Source organism: Cebus imitator, unplaced genomic scaffold, assembly GCF_001604975.1.
Source record: "Cebus imitator isolate Cc_AM_T3 unplaced genomic scaffold, Cebus_imitator-1.0 Scaffold270, whole genome shotgun sequence".
NCBI classification, from domain to species: Eukaryota; Metazoa; Chordata; class Mammalia; order Primates; family Cebidae; genus Cebus; species Cebus imitator.
Window position 1 is genome coordinate 1,853,616 of NW_016107585.1, and position 20,539 is coordinate 1,874,154.

Below are 20,539 nucleotides of genomic sequence, written 5' to 3' on the forward strand. Positions count from 1 at the left end.
AAATGCAATGAATTAATTTTTTATTTTATTTCATTTATTTATTTTATTTTAGAGATGAGGTCTCCCTCTGTATCCCAGGCTGGAGTGCAGTGGCACAATCACAGCTCACTGTAACCTGGAAGTCCAGGGCTCCAGTGATCCTCCTGCAGGCCTTCCAAAGTGCTGGGACTAAGGGCATGAACCACTGTTTCTTGCCTCAATTTACTACTTTTTATAAAACTTTGTAAAATTTTTAAAAGGCTTAAAGTAAAATTGTTTATGTGCCTGGCTTCTTGACAAGACATGAGAACAGTTCTTTATAACAATTATCTGATATTTTAAGTTACATTTCTCATTAATTATATGACATATTCTTTAGCAATCAACCAACTATTCCTTTATTCTTACATTCTTTGATGATGAAAGATATTTTACTATCTTAGAGTTGCATTTTTCTAACAGAAAATTCTACATTTTTAAACAGATAAAACCTCATTAATCATCAACAAAGTACAAATAGAAACAATGAACTATAATCATTTCACTTGTGAAACTTAGGGGAGAAAATATAAAGTACTAAAGTTAATGAGGTTATTGTGAAATCAGTCAGCTCTTCACACATTGCTAGTACCTATATAAGGTGGCAGAATAATCTTTTTAGAAAGCAATAAAACAATAATTTAAATTAAATATATAATAGATATCCATTATGCATATATTATATATAACAGATATTTACATATGTGTGTATATTATACACACACATATATATTTATATCCAAGTTAAGAAATATGTACACAATTAAGTGATAATAATCTAAAAATGTTGATGGTTTTTTGACAGAGAAATCCTACTTCTACAAATATATCTAAAAAAAAAATGTCTAAAGGATATATTCATGAAAACATTCATCATAGCATTATTATAATGGTATCCATTGAGATAATTTTTTAATGTACTTATGAAAATTAATATTTAAATGATGAATAAAATATAATTTTTTAAAACTATTTCTATATAGTTATGGTAACACAGACATTTAGTGTACAATGGGGAAAAAAAACAGAACCTAAGCCTTGTATATTTAGGAATTAACTTAGCTGATAAGAAGCTTAGTTGTTTTACTTTAAACTTTAGATTCTCACATGCAATAATTTTTTATTAATATAGTTATTAGTTATCTTTCAAAGTCATATAAAAACAAGATTCACTGTAATCACTTAGATCAGATAAATAAAAGTTCACATCGTCTTTAATAATTATTCAAAATAAGTTAAATACCATCATTATAAGCAAATTATTATATTGGTGCAAAAGTAATTGCAGTTTTTGCCATTACTTTTAATGTAACATATTAATTATTACTAAATATATTAATATAAATACAATGTTTTAATTAATATGTATTAATACATTTAATAATATTAATCATATGATTATAATTAATATTAATTGGTATTAAATATATTTCTGTATTAATGTATTTAATACTAATAAATATATTACATTAAACGTAATGGCAAAAGCCACAATTACTTTTGTGCCAACTCATAATATGTTAAATTACTGCTTTGCTTTCAGAAGCATCAGGTGAGCCAGCCCCTCCCTGATTCCAATGCAATACCAGTTGAAAAAAAATCTATTACGATTCAAATCAAAACTTGAAGCTATTTACCTAGAGCCAGAATTAAGGATTTTAAATATAGCTCTGAACCTCCAAGCTGTTCACATGTCTAAGATTTTTACAGTTTAACAAAACACTGGGAACACTTGGTTTTGAAACTATCAGTAAATCACTAACACATCTATGCCAGTTTCCTTATTTAAAAAAAATGAAACTACAATAGATAAAAAATGACCATGATACTTTCCAGCTTTAAAAGAATATGATTATGAAAGTATACATATGTAAAACATGTATCTATATATGTAAATACAAACATGTATGTATTACAAACAATACAGACATACATAAGGTATATCTGTACATACATATATATTCAAACATGTGTATGTAAATATCTATACATAAAATATATATACATATCCATTATATGATATCCACATATGTATGTGTGTATATTACACACACACACATATATATTTATGTCCATGTTAAGAAATATGTACACAATTAAGTGACAACAATTAATTTTTTTATTTCTTGGCTTTTAATTCCTTTCTTGTTTTTATCTTTAATCATTTAAGAATGTCCTTTACACACAAATAACCATTTAAATTAAGATGACTTTTTACTATCTTATTATCTTGTTTTAAAAAATACCAACATAAGATTAAAGAAATTAAAAAGTATAAATTTGAAAGGACAGAGGCTAGAAAACAATAGAAACAGTAGATAAGATATGTCAACAAACTTTTGGCAAATGAAAAACACATGGAGGATTAGAGCTAAGAAAGCTTATTATCAGGCAACTGTAGAGAATTCCAACAAGAGAAAGGCAAATTCACATAGCAAAAATCAGAAAGTATCAGGAATTTAAGACACCAGATATCAGAGCAGGCACAATGAGGCACAAGGCTAAAAACAAAGAAATTGATTGAATTTATGTAGTATTCCTGAGTTCCTCCATTCTATCCAGCCAGGTGATACTCTTCCCCAATCCCCATAGGAGAGAAGGTTTACTTTTGGGGAAAAGTGAATCAAAGAAGCACCAGGTCCAAGGACAAAGTTTAAAAAGGCAGAGATGCCAAACTAAAAGTTAAAGGGATTAAGTTAAGTTAAAGTCTATAATCAAATGGTAAAAGTAATAGTCCTCTGTGGGCTTGGATCCAAGAATTCTAAAGTCAAGTATATCTCCTACAACAGCAATTAGAGGATTCTTGAATATCTGCAAAAACTGAACAACACCTAAGAAAAGATATATAAGTTTTTGAGGGTTCCCTACAAAAAGGACAGGCCCCTACCCAATCACCCTACTGGTTGACACCCTACTAGTTGACAAGCCCAAACCTTAAATGCAGGTTACAGTTGTATTTACAACATTTTTCTTTAAACATTTCTTTCTGCTAACTTTTTGCTAAATATACAACAAAATATTACCAAACATAATGAAAGCCTTCACCATAAAAGAAACCAAAACAGGAAGAAAATAAGCAACTCATAGTAAACCAGAACATACAGAAGAAAACTTTAAGAACAAAAATCACAGTTAATATCCTCAGATTAACTTTAAGAACAAAAATCACAGTTAATATCCTCAGATGTTAACATGTGAGATGACAATCCAGCAAACAAGAGTAGGAGGAACATTCGAAAAATACGACAGCTTAAAATTTAAAGAAATCACACACACACACACACACACACACACACACACACACACACACACACAGAGGCCAGGTGCCATGGCTCACGCTTGTAATCCAGCACTTTGGCAACCAAGGCAGACAGACTGCTTGAGCCCAGGAGTTTGAGACCAGCCCCGCCAACATGATGAAAATTGGTCTCTACAAAAAAAATACAAAAATTAGCTGGGCATGGTGGTGCACGCTTTTAGTCCCAGCTACTCAGGAGGCTGAGGCAGGATGATGACCTGAGCCCAAGTGGGAGAGTCTACAGTGAGCCAATATTGCACCATTGCACTCCAACCTGGGAGACAGAGCGAGACCCTGTTTCAAAAAAACACACAGACAACAAAAATAATAAGGTTGGAAAAAAGGTTAAAGGACTCAAAAAAAGAAAGAAAGAAAAACAGACAAACATTTTAAAAACAGAAGAAGATCTATCTGAAGGTCCAAAATGCAATTGATATGCGTTCTATAAAAAAATAACAGAGAAGCCCAGCGTAATGGCATGGGACCTGTAGACCCAGCCAATCTGAGGGCTGACACGAGAGGACACCTTGATCCCAGGAGCTGAAGTGAGCTATAATCGCACCATTGCACCCCAGCCTGGGTGATACAGTGAGATGCTGTCTTAAAATACAGAGAGAAAAGGGATGAAGGAAAATTACCCAAAAATTAAATTTCCAGGTCAGGCCTGGTGGCTCACATTGGTAATCCCAGCACTTTAGGAGGCCGAGGTGAGTGGATTGCTTGACCCTAGAGTTTGAAACCAACTTGGGCAACATGGTGAAACCTCCATCTCTACAAAAAATTAGCTGGGCATGGTGGCGCGCACGTGTAGTCCCAGCTACTTAACGAGGCTGAGGCAGGAGGACTGCCTGAGCCCAGAAGTTCCAGGCCACAGTGAGGTAGGATCACCCTACTGCATTCCAGCCTGGGCAACAGACTAAGTCCTTGTCTCAAAATTTCAGAATTGAAAGATGAATTGCCCTAAGTCCCTAAGACAATGATTTTTCTTAAAAGACATACACCCAGTATATCTCATAAAAACTTCTGACACCAGGAATATAGAGAAGATTCTAGAAATTTCTAAACATAAAAAAACATATATGGGTAGCACAATAAAAGGCATAGGCGTTTTTCACAACACAGAAAACAACGGAGACTTTCCTTTAAAATTCTGGTAAAATGAATCTCAACCTAGACACTCTATCCAGCCAAATCATTGTTCTACTATGAGATTAGAATAAAGACATTTTCAGATATGTAAGGTCTCAAAAATTATACCCCACACTCTCCCCTTTTCATGAAATTGCTGGACAGCGTGCTCCATGAAAAGGAGGATAAAACAACAGATTCAAATCTACAACCCAGATTCAAAATATAAGTAATCTTACACTGAAGATAGGTAAGACATACCAGACCGATAGCATATTAACAATACATCAATGAGCAAGAGACAAAGATTCTATCCCTGTAGAAGCTTGCATTCTACTACCAGCAATTTTCAAAATGAAGCCTGTAGACCCTTGGGGATCTCTACAACACTTCAGGGGACCCAAGAAGCCAAAATTATATCACTGTAATATTGAAACATTAGTTACCTTTTTCACTGTGCTGAAAAAGGTACCTTTTGCCCTGATGGTACAAAAGTAATAGTGGACAAAACTGCTGGCACCTTAGCACAAATCAAGGCAGAGGCACCAAATTATACTTAGTAGTCACTGTATTCTTCACTGACATACAGTCACAGTTTAAAAAAAAAAGAAAGAAAGAAATTTTAATTAAGAATGTCCTCAGTCAGGCACGGTGGCTCACACCTGTAATCCCAGCACTTTGGGAGGCCGAGGCAGGCAGATCACCTGACATCAGGAGTTTGAGACTAGCCTGACCAACATGGAGAAATACCGTCTCTACTAAAAATACAAAATTAGCCAGGCATAGTGGCATATGCCTATAATCCCAGCTACTTGGTGGCTGAAGCAGGAGAATCACTTGAACCCCGGAGGCAGAGGTTGCAATCAATCAGCCGAGATCCCACCAATGCACCCCAGCCTGAGCAACAAGAGCGAAACTCCAACTCAAAAAAAAAAAAAAAAAGTCCTCGATAAAGCCGTAAAAATCATAAATTTTACTAAATTTCCACTCGAGTATACATCTTTTTTTTTTTTTTGGACGGAGTTTCGCTCTTGTTACCCAGGCTGGAGTGCAATGGCGCGATCTCGGCTCACCGCAACCTCCACCTCCTGGGTTCAGGCAATTCTCCTGCCTCAGCCTCCTGAGTAGCTGGGATTACAGGCACGCGCCACCATGCCCAGCTAATTTTTTGTATTTTTAGTAGAGACGGGGTTTCACCGTGTTGACCAGGATGGTCTCAATCTCTTGACCTCGTGATTCACCCGCCTCGGCCTCCCAAAGTGCTGGGATTACAGGCTTGAGCCACCGCGCCCAGCCACATCTTTTTAATATTGTTATGAAATGAGAGATACACATAACTTTTGCCATGTATTTAAGAATGATGATTATTTCACAAACGAGCATTTATATAACTGAATTGCAACTTGAGTTAGCTCCTTTTATTATGAAACATTATTTTATTTTAAAAACTGGCTATAATTATGCACACTTGAGTATTTGGAAGGCTTTTTCTCAAATATGAAGAGATCCTTTCATTTCAAGTAAAACAGTATTTGTTGCTGATAATAAAATTCAAGTTCGCAAGCAAAAATTTGAATTCCGGATAATTTGTATTGCCACCATGAGAATGATAGCTTCTAAATCTTTAAAACTTCTGAGATCAATGGTGATAGTAACAAACATCAGTTTTTTACACATAATTAAGAGGGTTTACATTTAAAAGATATGCCTAACTCACCAAATCAATATTTTCCAATTGGCCAATGCAAGATGTCACAAAATCATGCATGGGTAAAAGATCCATTCAGAGTTTAAGTCATACCAATAGATTTCAACATAATGGAGTACCAAAGGTATATGGTTTCAAAAACCATATTAAAGCAGAACTTCAAGAAATTAACACTTATCAACTTCTGTTATAATACAAAAGACATAATTACCTGAAAAGGGTACTAAAACACTATCTTTTCCAACAACGTATCTGTGTAAAGCCAGATTTTCTTCATAAACTTTAATCAAAACGATTTATCTCAATGGACTGAATGAAGAAGCAGATACGAGAAATCTAGCCATCTTCTACTAAATCAGGTATTAGAGATTTGCAAAAAAGGAAAATAATGCCACTTTTCCTACTGTTTGTTTTGAAAAATAGTTATTTTTCTTTTTTTTTTTTTTTTTTAGACGGAGTTTCGCTCGTTACCCAGGCTGGAGTGCAATGGCGCCATCTCGGCTCACCGCAACCTCCGCCTCCTGGGTTCAGGCAATTCTCCTGCCCCAGCATCCTGAGTCGCTGGGATTACAGGCACGCGCCACCATGCCCAGCTAATTTTTTGTAGTTTTTAGTAGAGACGGGGTTTCACCATGTTGACCAGGATGGTCTCGATCTCTTGACCTCGTGATCCACCCGCCTCGGCCTCCCACAGTGCTGGGATTACAGGCTTGAGCCACCGCGCCCGGCCAAAAAATAGTTATTTTTCATATCAAATATATTAATTTATGTTACCATATTTTACGTTTATTGTAATTTTAAGTGAATTCATAAAGATTTCAAATTTTTAATAACGTAAATACTTATAGATATAATCAAAATAAATAAAGGTTACTGGGATGCTCAACAATGTTTCAGAGTGTAAAGAGATCCTAAGACTAAAATGTTTGAGAACTAGTGCTCTAAGATATCTATAGTTATTCCCAATCTCTATTTCTGTCCTTCATCCTACATCTCTGAGTAAGGTACAAACAAGTAGAAAAAAGGAAGGGATACAGATCTATGCGTCTTGGGCATGACCAAAAAAAGGAGAACAGGAGACGGTGGGTATAAACTTTTTCTTTGTTCTAATTACAAACAATATAATTTATCCATTATAAAAGACTGGTTGATTACATTTAACACTGGTTAAGGAAAGATACAAAAATCTCTCCTTGGAACAAACCTCAAAATAATAAAAGCCATTTATGACAGACCCACAACTAATATTATAATGAATGAGAAAAAGCTGGAAGAATTCCCCATAAAAACCAGCACCAGACAAGGATGTCCTCTCCCAGCACTCCTATTCAACACAGTATTGGAAACACTGGCCACAGCAATCAGTCAAAAGAAAGAAATAAAGGGTATTAGAATAGGAAGAGAGGAAGTCATATTGCCTTTGTTTACAGATGACATAATCCTTTATCTAGAAAACCACATCATCTCAGCCCAAAAGCTTAAGCTGATAAGCAACTTCAGCAAAGTCTCAGGATACAAAATCAATGTGCAAAAATCACAGGCATTCCTATACACCAATAACAGAGAAGCAGAGAGCCAAATCATGAATGAACTCTCATTCACAAGTGCTACAAAGAGAATAAAATACCTAGGAATGCAGCTAATAAGGGAAGTGAAGGACCTCTTCAAGGAGAACTACAAATCACTGCTCAAGGAAATCAGAGAGGACACAAACAAGTGGAAAAACGTTCCATGCTCGTAGATAGGAAGAATCGATATCATGAAAATGGCCATACTGCCCAAAGTAACCTATAGATTCAATGCTATTCCCATCAAACTATCATTAACATTCTTCACAGAATTAGGAAAAAAATAAAAACCTCTTTCCAAATTCATACGGAACAAAAAAAGAGCCCATATAGCCAAGACAACCCTAAGCAAAAAGAACAAAGCTAGAAGCATCACTCTATCTGACTTTAAACTATACTAACGGCTACAGTAACCAAAACAGCATGGTACTGGTACAAAAACAGACACACAGACCAATGGAACAGAATAGAGAACCCAGAAATAAGACTCACATCTATAGCCGTCTGATCTTCGACAAACCTGACAAAAACAATCAATGAGAAAAGGACTCCCTATTTAATAAATCTTGCTGGGAGAACTGGCTAGCCATATGCAGAAAATTGAAACTGGACCCCTTCTTTACACCTTAAACAAAAATTAACTCAAGATGGAGTAAAGACTTAAATGTAAAACCCAAAACTATTAAAACCCTAGAAGAAAATACAGGCAATACCATACAGAACATAGGCATGGGCAAAGATTTCATTGCAAAAACATCAAAAGCAACTGCAACAAAAACAAAAATTACAAATGTGATCTAATTAAACTAAAGAGCTTCTGCACAGCAAAAGAAACTATCATCACAGAGAACAGACAATCTATAGGAGAAAATTTTTGCAACCTATACAACTCACAAAGGTCTAATATCCAGAGTCTACAAAGATGTTAAACTAATTTACAAGAAAAAAAAAAGCAATCCCATTAAAAAGGCAAAGGACATGAACAGACACTTCTCAAAGGAAGACATTAATGTGACCAACAAATATATGAAAAAAAGCTCAGCATCACTGATCATTAGAGAAATGCAAATCAAAACCACAATGAGATACCATCTCACACCAGTCAGAATGGCAATTATTGAAAAGTCAACAACAGATGCTGGTAAGGCTGTGGAGAGATAGAAATGCTTTTATTAATAAATTGTTGGGAATGTAAATTAGTTCAACCATTGTGGAAGATGATGTCACAGGAATTGTCCAGAACTGGTGCTTCTTTGAGGAATCACCAGTGTGATGATTCCCAAAAGACCTAGAATCAGAAATACCATTTGACCCAGCAATCCCATTACTGGGTATATATCCAAAGGAATAGAAATCATTCTATTATAAAGATACATGCACATGTATGTTCATTGCAGCACTATTCACAATAGCAAAGACACAAAATAAAACTAAATGAAGAATGAGATCATGTCTTTTGCAGGGACATGGATGGAGTGGAAGCCATTATCCTCAGCAAACTAACACAGGAACAGAAAACCAAACACCACATATTCTCACTCATAAGTGGGAGCTGACCACCAAGAACACATGGATCTGGGAGGGGAACAACACACACTGGGGCCTGTGGTGGGGACATGGGGGAAGGGAAGCATCAGGAAAAACAGACAATGCATGCTGGACTTAATACTTAGGTGCAGCAAACCACCATGGCACATATTTACCTAGGTAACAAATCTGCACATTCTGCACATGTACCCCAGAACTTAAAGAAAAAAATCCTTCCTTAGAGAAACCAAGAAAAGGCTGAAAAACCACTGTGTCAAAACTATAAATATTTCAAGTGACACATTTACATTTCAGAAAAGCTACACTGAAGTATAATTAATCTCAATAAAAGAAAGCAAAAGGTCACTATATTTCTTTGTTATAGTTAACTTCAAACAATTATTCAGAAAAGGGAGTGAACACTAACAGCAAATCACAAAAGGTAGATCCCAAAATTGTCTTCCCTATAAATGACAGGTACTGAAGTCCTGCTCACCACCACAGACATAAACTTATCCCTTAGATCTCCACAATGTCATCAGCATGTAATTGAATATACTTGCCAATTCAAGTCATGATGATCAATTTATATTACATACTCCTAGTAAGGAAAAATTCTTTATACTTAACTCCACCAGTAAGGTGCAATGAATGGAAAGACACATTGATAGTTCTTTCCGATAAGGGCAATGAATGATGAAAAGAGCACAGCCTTTTAGAGTCCCACAAGCTAAGAATTTTCAATTTATCTGTAGGTGAAAAAGACAACATGGGACAGAGCTCCTACAGCTCTTGGTTTTCTGTTCTCACTGTAGTTCTTCCTGGTTGTAGCCTCATGGTTGCAAATCTCACCCAACTACTCCCACTACAGAACTGAAGCCATGGCATGTAATGACTCCAGGAGGACAGCAATTTACAAAAATATCTTAATGTAAAGTTCAGGTGCCTGGTTGAAGATGTGAAACCAACATGTGGTCATTCAAGAAAAAAGAACTCAAAGGACTACACAAATCGTTCCTTTGCCCCATTATTGATAAGGGTACAAGAAGCAGTTATCTTTTTCAGAGAACAGGCAGTTTGAGACAACAAAGATTCTCAAAGGACATGATAGCTTATAATTACTTCTCCATTACCCACTCATTAATATATCAAACTATAATCTTCTTGATCCTGGATACATGGCCAGAAAAAGTGAAAAGAATGGTCAACGGGAAACTCACCTCAAAGAAGAAAAGTAAAAATGGAGTGAAAACTAAGAAATCCATAAACAAGTACACAACTATGCAAAGGCAGTAAAAAGAATGGAGGCAAATTCAAGCACAACAAAGTAATACTCAAAAAAGAAATTCTGTCAAGACATTTCTCCCATCACAATTAAAAACTTGCAGGCATCTCTTTTAAAAAAAATCAATCACAGGAATTTCTCCTCAATGGTTTGAAAATGAAAGCAGGAAACACATCTATAGATCTACCGTAATAGCCTGCTTTCAGAACTTTTCCAATTCATAACACCCCTCTTTGTGAGACTGGTTGAGTTGGCAAGGCCAATAACAGAAAGGTGCCAGCTGTTTTGGTCGTTTTCAGATTTTGACATTCTTAGCCCTCTTACTGAAAAACATAAAGTGCTGTATCAGTTAGCATGAAATCCTTGCCTGCAAAGACTGAATATTTATGAACTCTAAGACTAGAGAGGTTCTCAAAGGATTTCCCCCAAGGTTGCAACTGTCACAACTGCTCCAAATCTTCAACTTGGGAACTCTGCTTACCTCCTTCACTTAGACCTTATATAACATCTAAGTTCAAAGATGACAACTCGAATGCTTTCTGGTGACAACATAAAGACATTTGAATTTACTTATCTACTACCTAGTTAATTGAAACACAATTGAGTTACTGCTAATTCTGAAAGTGTAAAAACGAAATTTTGTTTAGGTTTCCAGAGTACATTTAAAGATACACAACCTCTGAGAGAGAAATTACATCAAGGTTAACCTAAAATCAAAAGCAGGTAACACGCCTTACAGTGGATTATAACCTCTTGCAAAATTAAACAGAGCCATATGCCCTTGGTCACATGGCCACAAGTACAGAAGTCAAGGGAATATACGGTATGTTTAAGGCGAGTATATTTATATTTCAAGAAAGGAACGTCTATTTCACCCTGCACCACTTCTCAGCAAGTCAGTGTCAGCCAGAAAGGGTCGGGCGGATTCAGAAAGGGAGGTGGATCTAAGGCAGAGACAGTGGAGTGGATGGGATAGAGGGCACCACAATCCAGCCTCCCTCTTGCTCCACCCTACCTAGTGCTAGTGAGGAAACGCCAGACTTATATTGCAAGATGAGCCAGGAAACCCAAAAGCAGCGAGGAAGAACCAGGAATGGGGGGCGAGGGGCGGAGTCGGCGAAGTCTCCCACACGTCCTCAAGACAGAGGGCCAAGCTTGAGGCCTGCAGCCACCCACCCACCCTACAGCCATCAGCCTAGACCCAGGGAGAGCCTCCCAGGTGCGGGGCGCATGCGCACAGTGACACCCCGCACGCCACGAGGCCACCGCCCACCCCTCCGCCGCCACCCAGCCCCAAACTGCGCTAGGCCCCACGCCGCCTCTCGCCGAGCAGGGCCTCGGAGCCCCGCAGCCCCGGGCGCCGCTCCCCAGGCTCTGGTCGCGGGCATCACCTGGGTCCAGACCTTTGGCCTCACACTTTCCGTTGACTTGCAAGCCCCGCAGACCCTGAGACTTTTCTTCAGATCAGGGCGCCGCCGGCCTCCACCGTACTTGCTCCAGTTTAAGCTCAGCGCCTTCCTGGTTCTAGCGCCAGACAGCGTCAGCCGAGATATCGAGTGCATCGATGGAGGCTGCCAGGCGGTGGGAATGCCGAGAAAGTAGATTGTAAACGCTGCCAATTTTTTGTTTGGCGTATGTTTTGCGTACTTGTTTATTTTGACTTTATTGATACCAAAAGCAATAAAGATGGGACTGGAGAGTGTTATTGTCTTAGTAATCGTCGTTATCGTCATGGGTAATCAGTAAATATATCTGCATCGAGGGAAGTTATGTTTATGACACCTACACGAAACAAAATTGGTTATCTCATGCTAGGGGAGGGGGAAACTCGCCCAACAATAATAAATCAAGGGAGTGTGTCTGTATAGAGTCGTGTGTGATTAAATTGTAATGATTTATTTGCAAAAATGCATTAAAAGTCGGTGTTTCTTCTGCCCTGAAGGTGAAGGCACTCACAAGTTGAGTGCAAATTAGTTTCTCAGATTAAAGTAACTGGTTAGTAGAGGAATAGGAGAGGGCTGCCTGAGGCGAGGCGGGGAGCCGTTTCTTGTGAAAGAGAAATCAGATTTATAGGTTTATGGGTTTTTTTTTTTTAATTTAAACCAATAGAAATTAAAGAGACTCAGCATTTTCTGTAACTCATGCTACAATACTTATTTTTCCTAACATGAAAATTGTTTTTTCCTCATTTACTCTAAGCAAAACTAAAAAGATAAATAAATTATTGCCCTGGGTTTTGGCCGACTGTGAGAACCAACTCATTCACCACTGCTAGATAACCAAGCTAGTTTTCCACAGAGCTGAGACGGTTAAAAATCACCCCCACAATATATTTTTCATAAATGATGTTCCTTAACTAGCCAGTTTTGAGGCACTGTTTTAAAACTTAACTACTGCAACACTACACATTTATTTTAAATAATTCAAGAGCTGGGGAAACCTTGGGGTCCTGAATTTTATTGGAACCCGTGTATCTGTCTGCAGACTGTCAGCTGAGCTTTACCATAAATGCGTTTTTACCCAAACTACATTTTGAAATGTCCTGTCTCTGGAAAATATTTACTGTTTAATGAAACAACGTCATCGGAACTTTGTGAGCATTTATTAGTATGTGATTTTAAAAACTTGAATCTTTTTAAAAGTAAATTTCACTTAGGCCAGTAGGAATCTGAGGTCAGACAATAAAGATTTCTCATAGCTCCATCTGTTATCAACACTACTATTCCTAAATGTGCAATGAGCCAATAAGCTGAGATCATGGAAAATCTATTGGTTTGAATTACACAGCAGTTGTGTCTGTGACTTCACTGATTACCTTTAAACTGGTCATCTTTCCCTCAAGCTCAGTAGTTGAAATATGAGTTCAAACCTAAAAGTCATGTGTTTAAAAAGGCAAACTAGTAGCTGGTGGGTCTCCTGATCCCTTAGCCAACTTCTAACCGTGGTTATTTTTGAGTTATTTGTGAATACGCATTTAACATCTCAGTTTGAGAGCACTTTGAGCACCATATCCACTTAGCTCACCCATTACTGGCCCTTCTGCTAAATAATCTTTAAAACAGATTTTCACAAAGGATTAAAGTTTTATGATTATTTTCCTCTGATAATATCAGAATTAAAGTAGTAACGGATAGTAATCCAAGACTCAATGTGAAATTGTTTCTAAATTCATATAACTTTGGAAACTTTGAGTATCTGAGTCCCTTTTGTGGTGTAACAAACCACCAATACAATGTATTCATAGCTAAAAGCTATAGCTGCTGAAAAATCGCAGACATTAGCTCTCTGAAAAGTAGCAAAAAATGAAATGTTTTCAGAAGGAAAGATAACTTCAGAATTCAAAGGAATAAAAGGCAAAACAATATTTCTAAAAAGCATGATATACATAATCCTTAAATTCATCAAATGTGAACATTTTAATCTGAGTATTGCAGTATAACATAAGACTATATCCAGGTACTATTTGCATCTATTTGAAGAACACTAATATATCAAGTTATAATTGTGTTCTTTTTTTACAAGTGTTTCAGGTTGTTTTGACAGAACTTCTCAAATTATCTGCTAACTTATTTTGATGCCTTAACCAATGGATGGAAGATACACATATTAATGTTCTGTAATTCTTCTTATTTTTACTAAGAGTATTAGATTCAAAATAATGATCAAGTTACCTTTAACTTCCAGAAAGTCTGCGTTAATATTCAGACTGCTTAAAAATGTCTCCAAAGCTACACTTAAAAAGGCATGTGTTTAAACACTTAAATATAACTTATCATGTGTAAATATTCTTTTGTGAGTATATATTTGCATAGCCACATTTCTCACAGCACGCCGTCCTGCACGATACAGACAAATGACTCAGGAATATAGATGTTCCTCTCCTATAAAAACCCGTTCCGATAAAAATAGTCCAGAAACAATTTAAAATCGTGAGTGGGAGAGAGAGAGACCTTTACTCCCGACGAGCGTCTCTTTTTTAGCACTCCGCAATAAATGAAATTAGACGGGCTACAAACTTAAGGTCGATTTTGTGTTCAGACTAGAAGAGGGATAATCTCTTGTTTTTCAAATTAGGAAATCAACTCGGCTGTTTCCCAAGATGCTAAAGAAGTCCTGTAGTTCACCATAGAGGGATCCGGTGCAGGGAGTCAGGGAATCAGGGAGAAGGGTGGGAGTTCTGAGACCTCAAAGAGGAAACGAACGAAATCGAGTTGTCCTTGACTGGGCGCTAAGGAAACACTTTAAAATGCGACCTGTCAGGGAGCAGCTTCTCGGGAAACTTGTTAAATCGACCGGTCCCTTTTAGCGGGGTCTGTCCATAGAGTAGTCAGCTTGGGCTTCAGGACACGAATAGTACAGTGAATAACACAGACCGAGGGGCGAGCAGCTCGGAGGAGACACGGACTCCGCCGGCCTGCTAGCCGGGAAGCTCCTAAGAGAAACTGTGTGGCTTGGAGAAGCTGCAGAGAACCCTGACTCTGGGCAGGGTGATGCTGGGCGGTGAAGCTAAGGCCTGCAGGGGTGGGGGATGTGAGGGAGAGGCGGGGATGCAGGACTGGGATGCGAGGTCAGGATGCGGGAATGGGATGCGGGGCCTGTAAACTGCTGGGCGGTTGATGCAGGGCAGGGACGAGGAGAAGCACTGCGAAGCTGAGCAGTTGCGCGGCACCCTGGCTCAAGGCAAGGCTATAGGAAGGGATACGGAGTCGGGATACCAGGCTGGCTCCAAGAGCTGCGCACTTGTCAGTTTCCTCTTGGCCCCACCCCGCGGGGTCTATCCAGCTCCCCAGTGTTTAACTAAGTCGTGACACCAACACAAAATCCACGCCTAATTAAATTAATTAGGGACTCTTGTCAATCCTGGATTAATGGCCAAGAGCACAGGCAGCAGGGGCTATCTGAAAACCTGAGCGGACTGGCCTCCTCTCCCCGCCCCCTCCAGTCCCCCAGTGCTGCCCTACCACTCCAGCACCAGCCCGCCGAACTCGAATCTCTCTCTCTCTCTCTCTCTCTTTCTCTTTCTCTCTCTCTCTCTCCCCCCCCCCTTCTCCTCCCCAACCCCGTGGTAGAGGCGACTGCTACCCGGAATGGGGGCTCACTCGGAGTTGCGAGGGGAGGTAATTTACTCAGAACAAGGGGCCGCCTTTAGGAAGTATAAATAGTGAGACTTCAAGCACAGCGTCTCTATCAGATCTGAACTCTCCGCAGGAAGAATTGTCAAAGATCTTAACATTGAACAAGCCCGCTCCGGCAGGGAAGCATCAGTTCCCATTTCCCTCCGGCGGCCCCCGCCCCTTCTCTCCTCCTCCTCCTCCTCCTCCTCCTCCTCCTCCTCCTCTTCTTACTTCTTTCCTCCTTTACTTCTCCTCTTTCTTCTTTCTTCTCTTTTTCTTCTTCTTCCTCCTCCTCTTTCTCCTCCCCCACCTCCTGTCCCATTGATGTGTTATTATTGGGGGGGCTGGAGCAGTAAAAAAAGAAGAAGGAAAAAAAGAGCGGGGCTCGGCTGGCAGAGGTTGAGCGCCAGGCTGACGTGCGGAGGCGATGGAAGAACTTACGGCGTTCGTCTCCAAGTCTTTTGACCAGAAAGTGAAGGAGAAGAAGGAGGCGATCACGTACCGGGAGGTGCTGGAGAGCGGGCCGCTGCGCGGGGCCAAGGAGCCGACCGGCTGCGCCGAGGCGGGCCGAGACGACCGCAGCAGCCCGGCAGTCCGGGCGGCAGCGCGGGACCAGCCGGCGGAGGCGGCGGCGGAGGAGGCGGAGGCGGAGGCGGAGGAGGCGGAGGAGGTGTAGGAGGAGGAGGAGCAGGCGGAGGAGCTGGAGGAGGGCGCTCTCCCGTCCGGGAGCTGGACATGGGCGCCGCCGAGAGAAGCAGGGAGCCGGGCAGTCCGCGTCTGACGGAGGGTAACGACCTGACTGACCCCTGGCCGCGGTTCCCCTTCCCTACTTCCCGACTCCTTTCGGGTGGGAGAGGACTGAGAGGCCCAGCGGGGAGAAGGAGGGACGCGGAGAGGGCCCTAGACCCCAGCTTTGTAAGCTAGAGTGATAGTGGAAGCGTGGGGGTCCAATGGAACACTCTGTCGTGGGTGGGGTCCTAGTGTGTGGTGGGGGATGCGTGTAAGGTTTGCGCGCGCCCTTTCCAGATGTTCCCATTCCACCGAAATGCATTTTGCACCAGTCAGAAGATGGGCCCGCAGCCCAGATGGCCCGCAGGCGGACGTGGAAGTTCGCGGGGCCGGGCTGCAGGAGGGGGTGCTGGACCAGACGGCTGGACTAAAGCTAGCCTCTGGCGCGGAGTTTGCCGAGAGCGAGAAGGGGCAGAGGTGGAAAGCTTAACCCTCCGGTCGCCTCCGGGTTTGAGGCCACCAAGACCCCTGGAACTCCACAGAGATCTCGAATCTTTGGATCTTAGGGGCCAAAACTTCCATTCTCTTTGAGCTATGAAGGTAGAAGGAAGCCAACGAAAGCTGAGGTCCAGGCTACGCTGCTTTTCCCGGGCCAGGCGTTTCGGTTTATTAGGGTGTGTGTGTGGGTAGGGGGAGGTGGGAATCTACATTTACACGATTCCTTTAGTGTTTACAATCATCCAGTACTCGGTTCTCTTAGAGCAGAAATCCTTTGGTGCTAGCGCAGTGTTGGGAAACATCTTTATCTAAATGGCAGAGCGTCCTATACCAATTCAAAGGAGTTCAACAATAAAATTAATTTGGCACTTGGTGCCTGCAGTAACTGGTGTACTGCCATATTTTTCCAATTAAGAAAATATGTGGCATGCGTGGAATCACATATTTAAGCAATCAATTAAGTTGTTTATAACACGGTCTGTTCCTGTTTAGATCATTAAGTGGAAATTTGGGTGCAAAATAGAGATTTTATGAAGTCTATTAATCAACTTGAAATTTGGACATCTCCTCGAAGCCCCAAAACTTTGAGTGGCATCCACTGTGTAGATGACATGTAATAGACAAAGCCTTCCCACCTTCTTGGCAAAATCTGAAGGGTGTGTTTTCATATTTAAATTTCAGTACGGTATCAGTAAAAATACTTTACTATTAAATTGGTCCATAATGCTTACTATAATATTACCCACTTACTTCCTAAAGAAAGGACAAATGTCCACAAAACGAACTCTGAGAACTAAAAAATACCGCAATACTTTAGATCACTGTAGCTAGAATGCCCGGCAAGGCCAAGATCTAGCGACTCTTCTTCCTCCAAGCCAGCACCAGATCTTCCTAAGTGTGTGAAGTGGTGGAATTACTGTCAAGGTGCCCAGCGCAGCCTCCTGGCCGTGAGTCCACAACTACAGGCCCTAGGTTCACCAGCGCACCTGACCGCGAGCTTCTTGTCTGAACCCCAGGCGGGCGCAGTTCCCGGGGTTGTTGATTTCCAAGCTCAGGGCAAGTATTAATTTCTCTGCAGACCGGCTCTTCTGGAAATGATTTTTAACACCCATGCTGGCCTGGATCCTGGGCTGGGAAGAACTGCAAACAGTCTCGACTATCTAAACTCAGCTTTGACTCCTTAAAAACCCAAGTCTCCGATTCGGGCGCGGAGGATAAATGTTCCAGGGGGATATGTATAGGGTGGCTCTGTAGGCTCACACTAGGAGAGCTCCTGGTTTTAAAAGGAGGAGAAGGACAGGAAAGTGGCAGCGGATGTGTGCAAAACCAGAGCAGAAAAAAAAAATGCATATTTTATTAAACATCCGAGCTGCTGGATGCATGAAAAGGCTTTGAGCAACCAATAGAAACCGAGGATCGCGAATATTCCGCTTGAACCTGTTGATCTCTGTGGGTTAAGCGTTTAGGGTCGAGTCTGCGTTTCCACGAGGGAGGGAGAACAGAGAACAGAGAGAGTGGTTGCTTTCGCCCGCCAGCGGAGGCTGGTTTTCCGCCTCCTGCCTTCTGGCCCGGCGTGGGCGGCGAGCCCTTTGGGCCGCCAACATGGCGTGGGCGCCAGTGCTCTTGCGGCCCGGCTCGGGCAGTGGGAACCGAGATTACCTGGCCGCGCAGGGGACCTTATGCAGGGTTCGGCCCAAGCCCTGGGGCAATGAGGGGCGCCTGCGGATGCGGCTCCCTGTGCGGCCCAACAGCTGGGTCTGTTTCTCCTGCAGCTACCCTTCGGCCCAATTGTTCCCAAATTAGACCAGCAAGTTTGCAGTAGGCAGAGAGCCAGCGGCGGTGAGAGCTGGCCTGAGAACGAGCCAGCCTTCTGGGAATGGCCGGTGTGAGAGGCCAGTGGATGGCTTTGCTGCGTGCGCCCTGTGCCCAGACCTTGCTCTGTGAGAGGCCTGGCGCCAAGCTTTTGATTTCTGTGAGTGCTTGGGAGAAAGTGAGTGCGAAAGTGAGTGAAAAGCATTTGGTGTTTGCTGGGGAAGGCAAGGGACTGTGGGGTGAGCAGTGAGGCTGTGAGTCGAGGCACGTTTGCGAAGGAGGTGGGTGGATGACTGTCCACCTTACCCCACCCAGGCAGCCGCTCAGACTTGACCTTTGCGCTTCTCCGGGATATTCTTCCTCCGGGTGGGGTGAGAAGCTGGACTAGGATTCCACAAAGGGGAAGGAATCTCTATCCTTTTTTGCGACAAATCTGGTAACGGGATTTGCTGTGCTGTTTTTGTCCGTGTGTGTGTGCGTGCGTGCGTGTGTGTGTGTGAGTGTGTGTGCGCGCGCGCGCGCGCATGGATGCACATTTGGCCCCGCTGGGGTGCCCCTTCCAGTGTCCCCGGAGCTGAAAGATCGCAAAGAGGATGCGAAAGGGATGGAGGACGAAGGCCAGACCAAAATCAAGCAGAGGCGAAGTCGGACCAATTTCACCCTGGAACAACTCAATGAGCTGGAAAGGCTTTTTGACGAGACCCACTATCCTGACGCCTTCATGCGAGAGGAACTGAGCCAGCGACTGGGCCTGTCAGAGGCCCGAGTGCAGGTACCCAGCTGCCAGGAGGTCGAGGGCCCCGGGAGCAGAGAGGGCCTGGGGTTGGAAAGGGGCTTGGAGGATGCACTCGGGAGGTGGTGGTTCTAGTGTCTGGTGTAAGATGAGAAGGAAAGAGATATCTTTACTAGAGGTCTTATTTTCCAAAGTAGATCTTAGTCCTATAGCACTCCCCTTCCTTTTTTTCCATCCTAACATATGTTCCCAGCAGAAGAAAGCTGTGCTGGGCTTTCTCCCAGAGTTTCTATAAACCATACCCCCCTCGCCTCACACTGGCTTTAATGTGGTTTAATCCTAATGGGCCTACTTTTATAAGGCTAAAAAAAATCCCACAGAAAACGTTTTATCTCTGGATGCCTTAAAAGTTCCAAGGAGTATTTTGCTCTCCGGAGTTGGATTTCGTTGAAGGTCTGCTCTGCGGGGTCTAGGTTTGTCAAGCGGATATGCCAATTAGGTTTATAGATGTGCAGACTATAAAGAAAATTAGTAACTGTTAAGTGTAGACATTTACAGTCTGCTGTTAGCGGTTGATCTCAAACTGTGTGCGAAATAGCAGAGAAATAAACGCATTTTGGTCACTCTTTGTTCGTTCTTTTAACCAAGGCAACGAACCTGACCCTAAAGAAACTCGATTTTAAAACAAACCACATATCTTAGTATTTATATTTCCAAAGCCTGCCCCCCAGCACGTGCCATACCCAATAAAGTTAGGATTGAAACAGATTTTCTTTATTGGTTGTGGAGGCAAATGTAATAGCAAAAATAGGCTTTGGGGGCATTTAAAGGGGCAAATTGTGTACATTCACATACATATATCCTTCTAGCTTTAGGGGGAACAAATTTAAATGTTTCAGATTGTATTTCCACTCAAATAATAAAATAGAAGAAAATGATAGTCATTATTTGTTTGAACACATGGAGTAGTTTTAGGCCCGCACATCTGCAGCTGTTACAAAGTATCGCTGTAACAGATACTCCCTAGGTCTCTGGGCATAGAGACCACCATCTGTAGCGAACTATGCGCAATTCTTAAGGGGCTTCCCCGTATCTTGTAATAGGATCAGGAAAAAAAAAAA

The 20,539-nt window shown here is 41.4% G+C and overlaps 2 protein-coding genes across 2 annotated transcripts in view; one reads left to right on the forward strand and one right to left on the reverse strand.

Annotated features, from left to right (window-relative positions):
- RSRC1 (arginine and serine rich coiled-coil 1) overlaps positions 1-12,121 on the reverse strand; it is a 389,405-nt gene extending 377,284 nt beyond the window's left edge. The window contains exon 1 of the mRNA XM_017500781.2: positions 11,924-12,121. Within this exon, the coding sequence (XP_017356270.2) occupies positions 11,924-12,094 (171 nt within the window). The 5' untranslated portion in view covers positions 12,095-12,121. The remainder of the gene's footprint in view (positions 1-11,923) is intronic.
- Positions 12,122-15,892: 3,771 nt separating this feature from the next.
- SHOX2 (short stature homeobox 2) overlaps positions 15,893-20,539 on the forward strand; it is a 10,321-nt gene continuing 5,674 nt past the window's right edge. The window contains 3 exon segments of the mRNA XM_017500783.2: positions 15,893-16,247; positions 16,250-16,433; positions 19,249-19,457. Of these exon segments, the coding sequence (XP_017356272.2) occupies positions 16,074-16,247; positions 16,250-16,433; positions 19,249-19,457 (567 nt within the window). The 5' untranslated portion in view covers positions 15,893-16,073.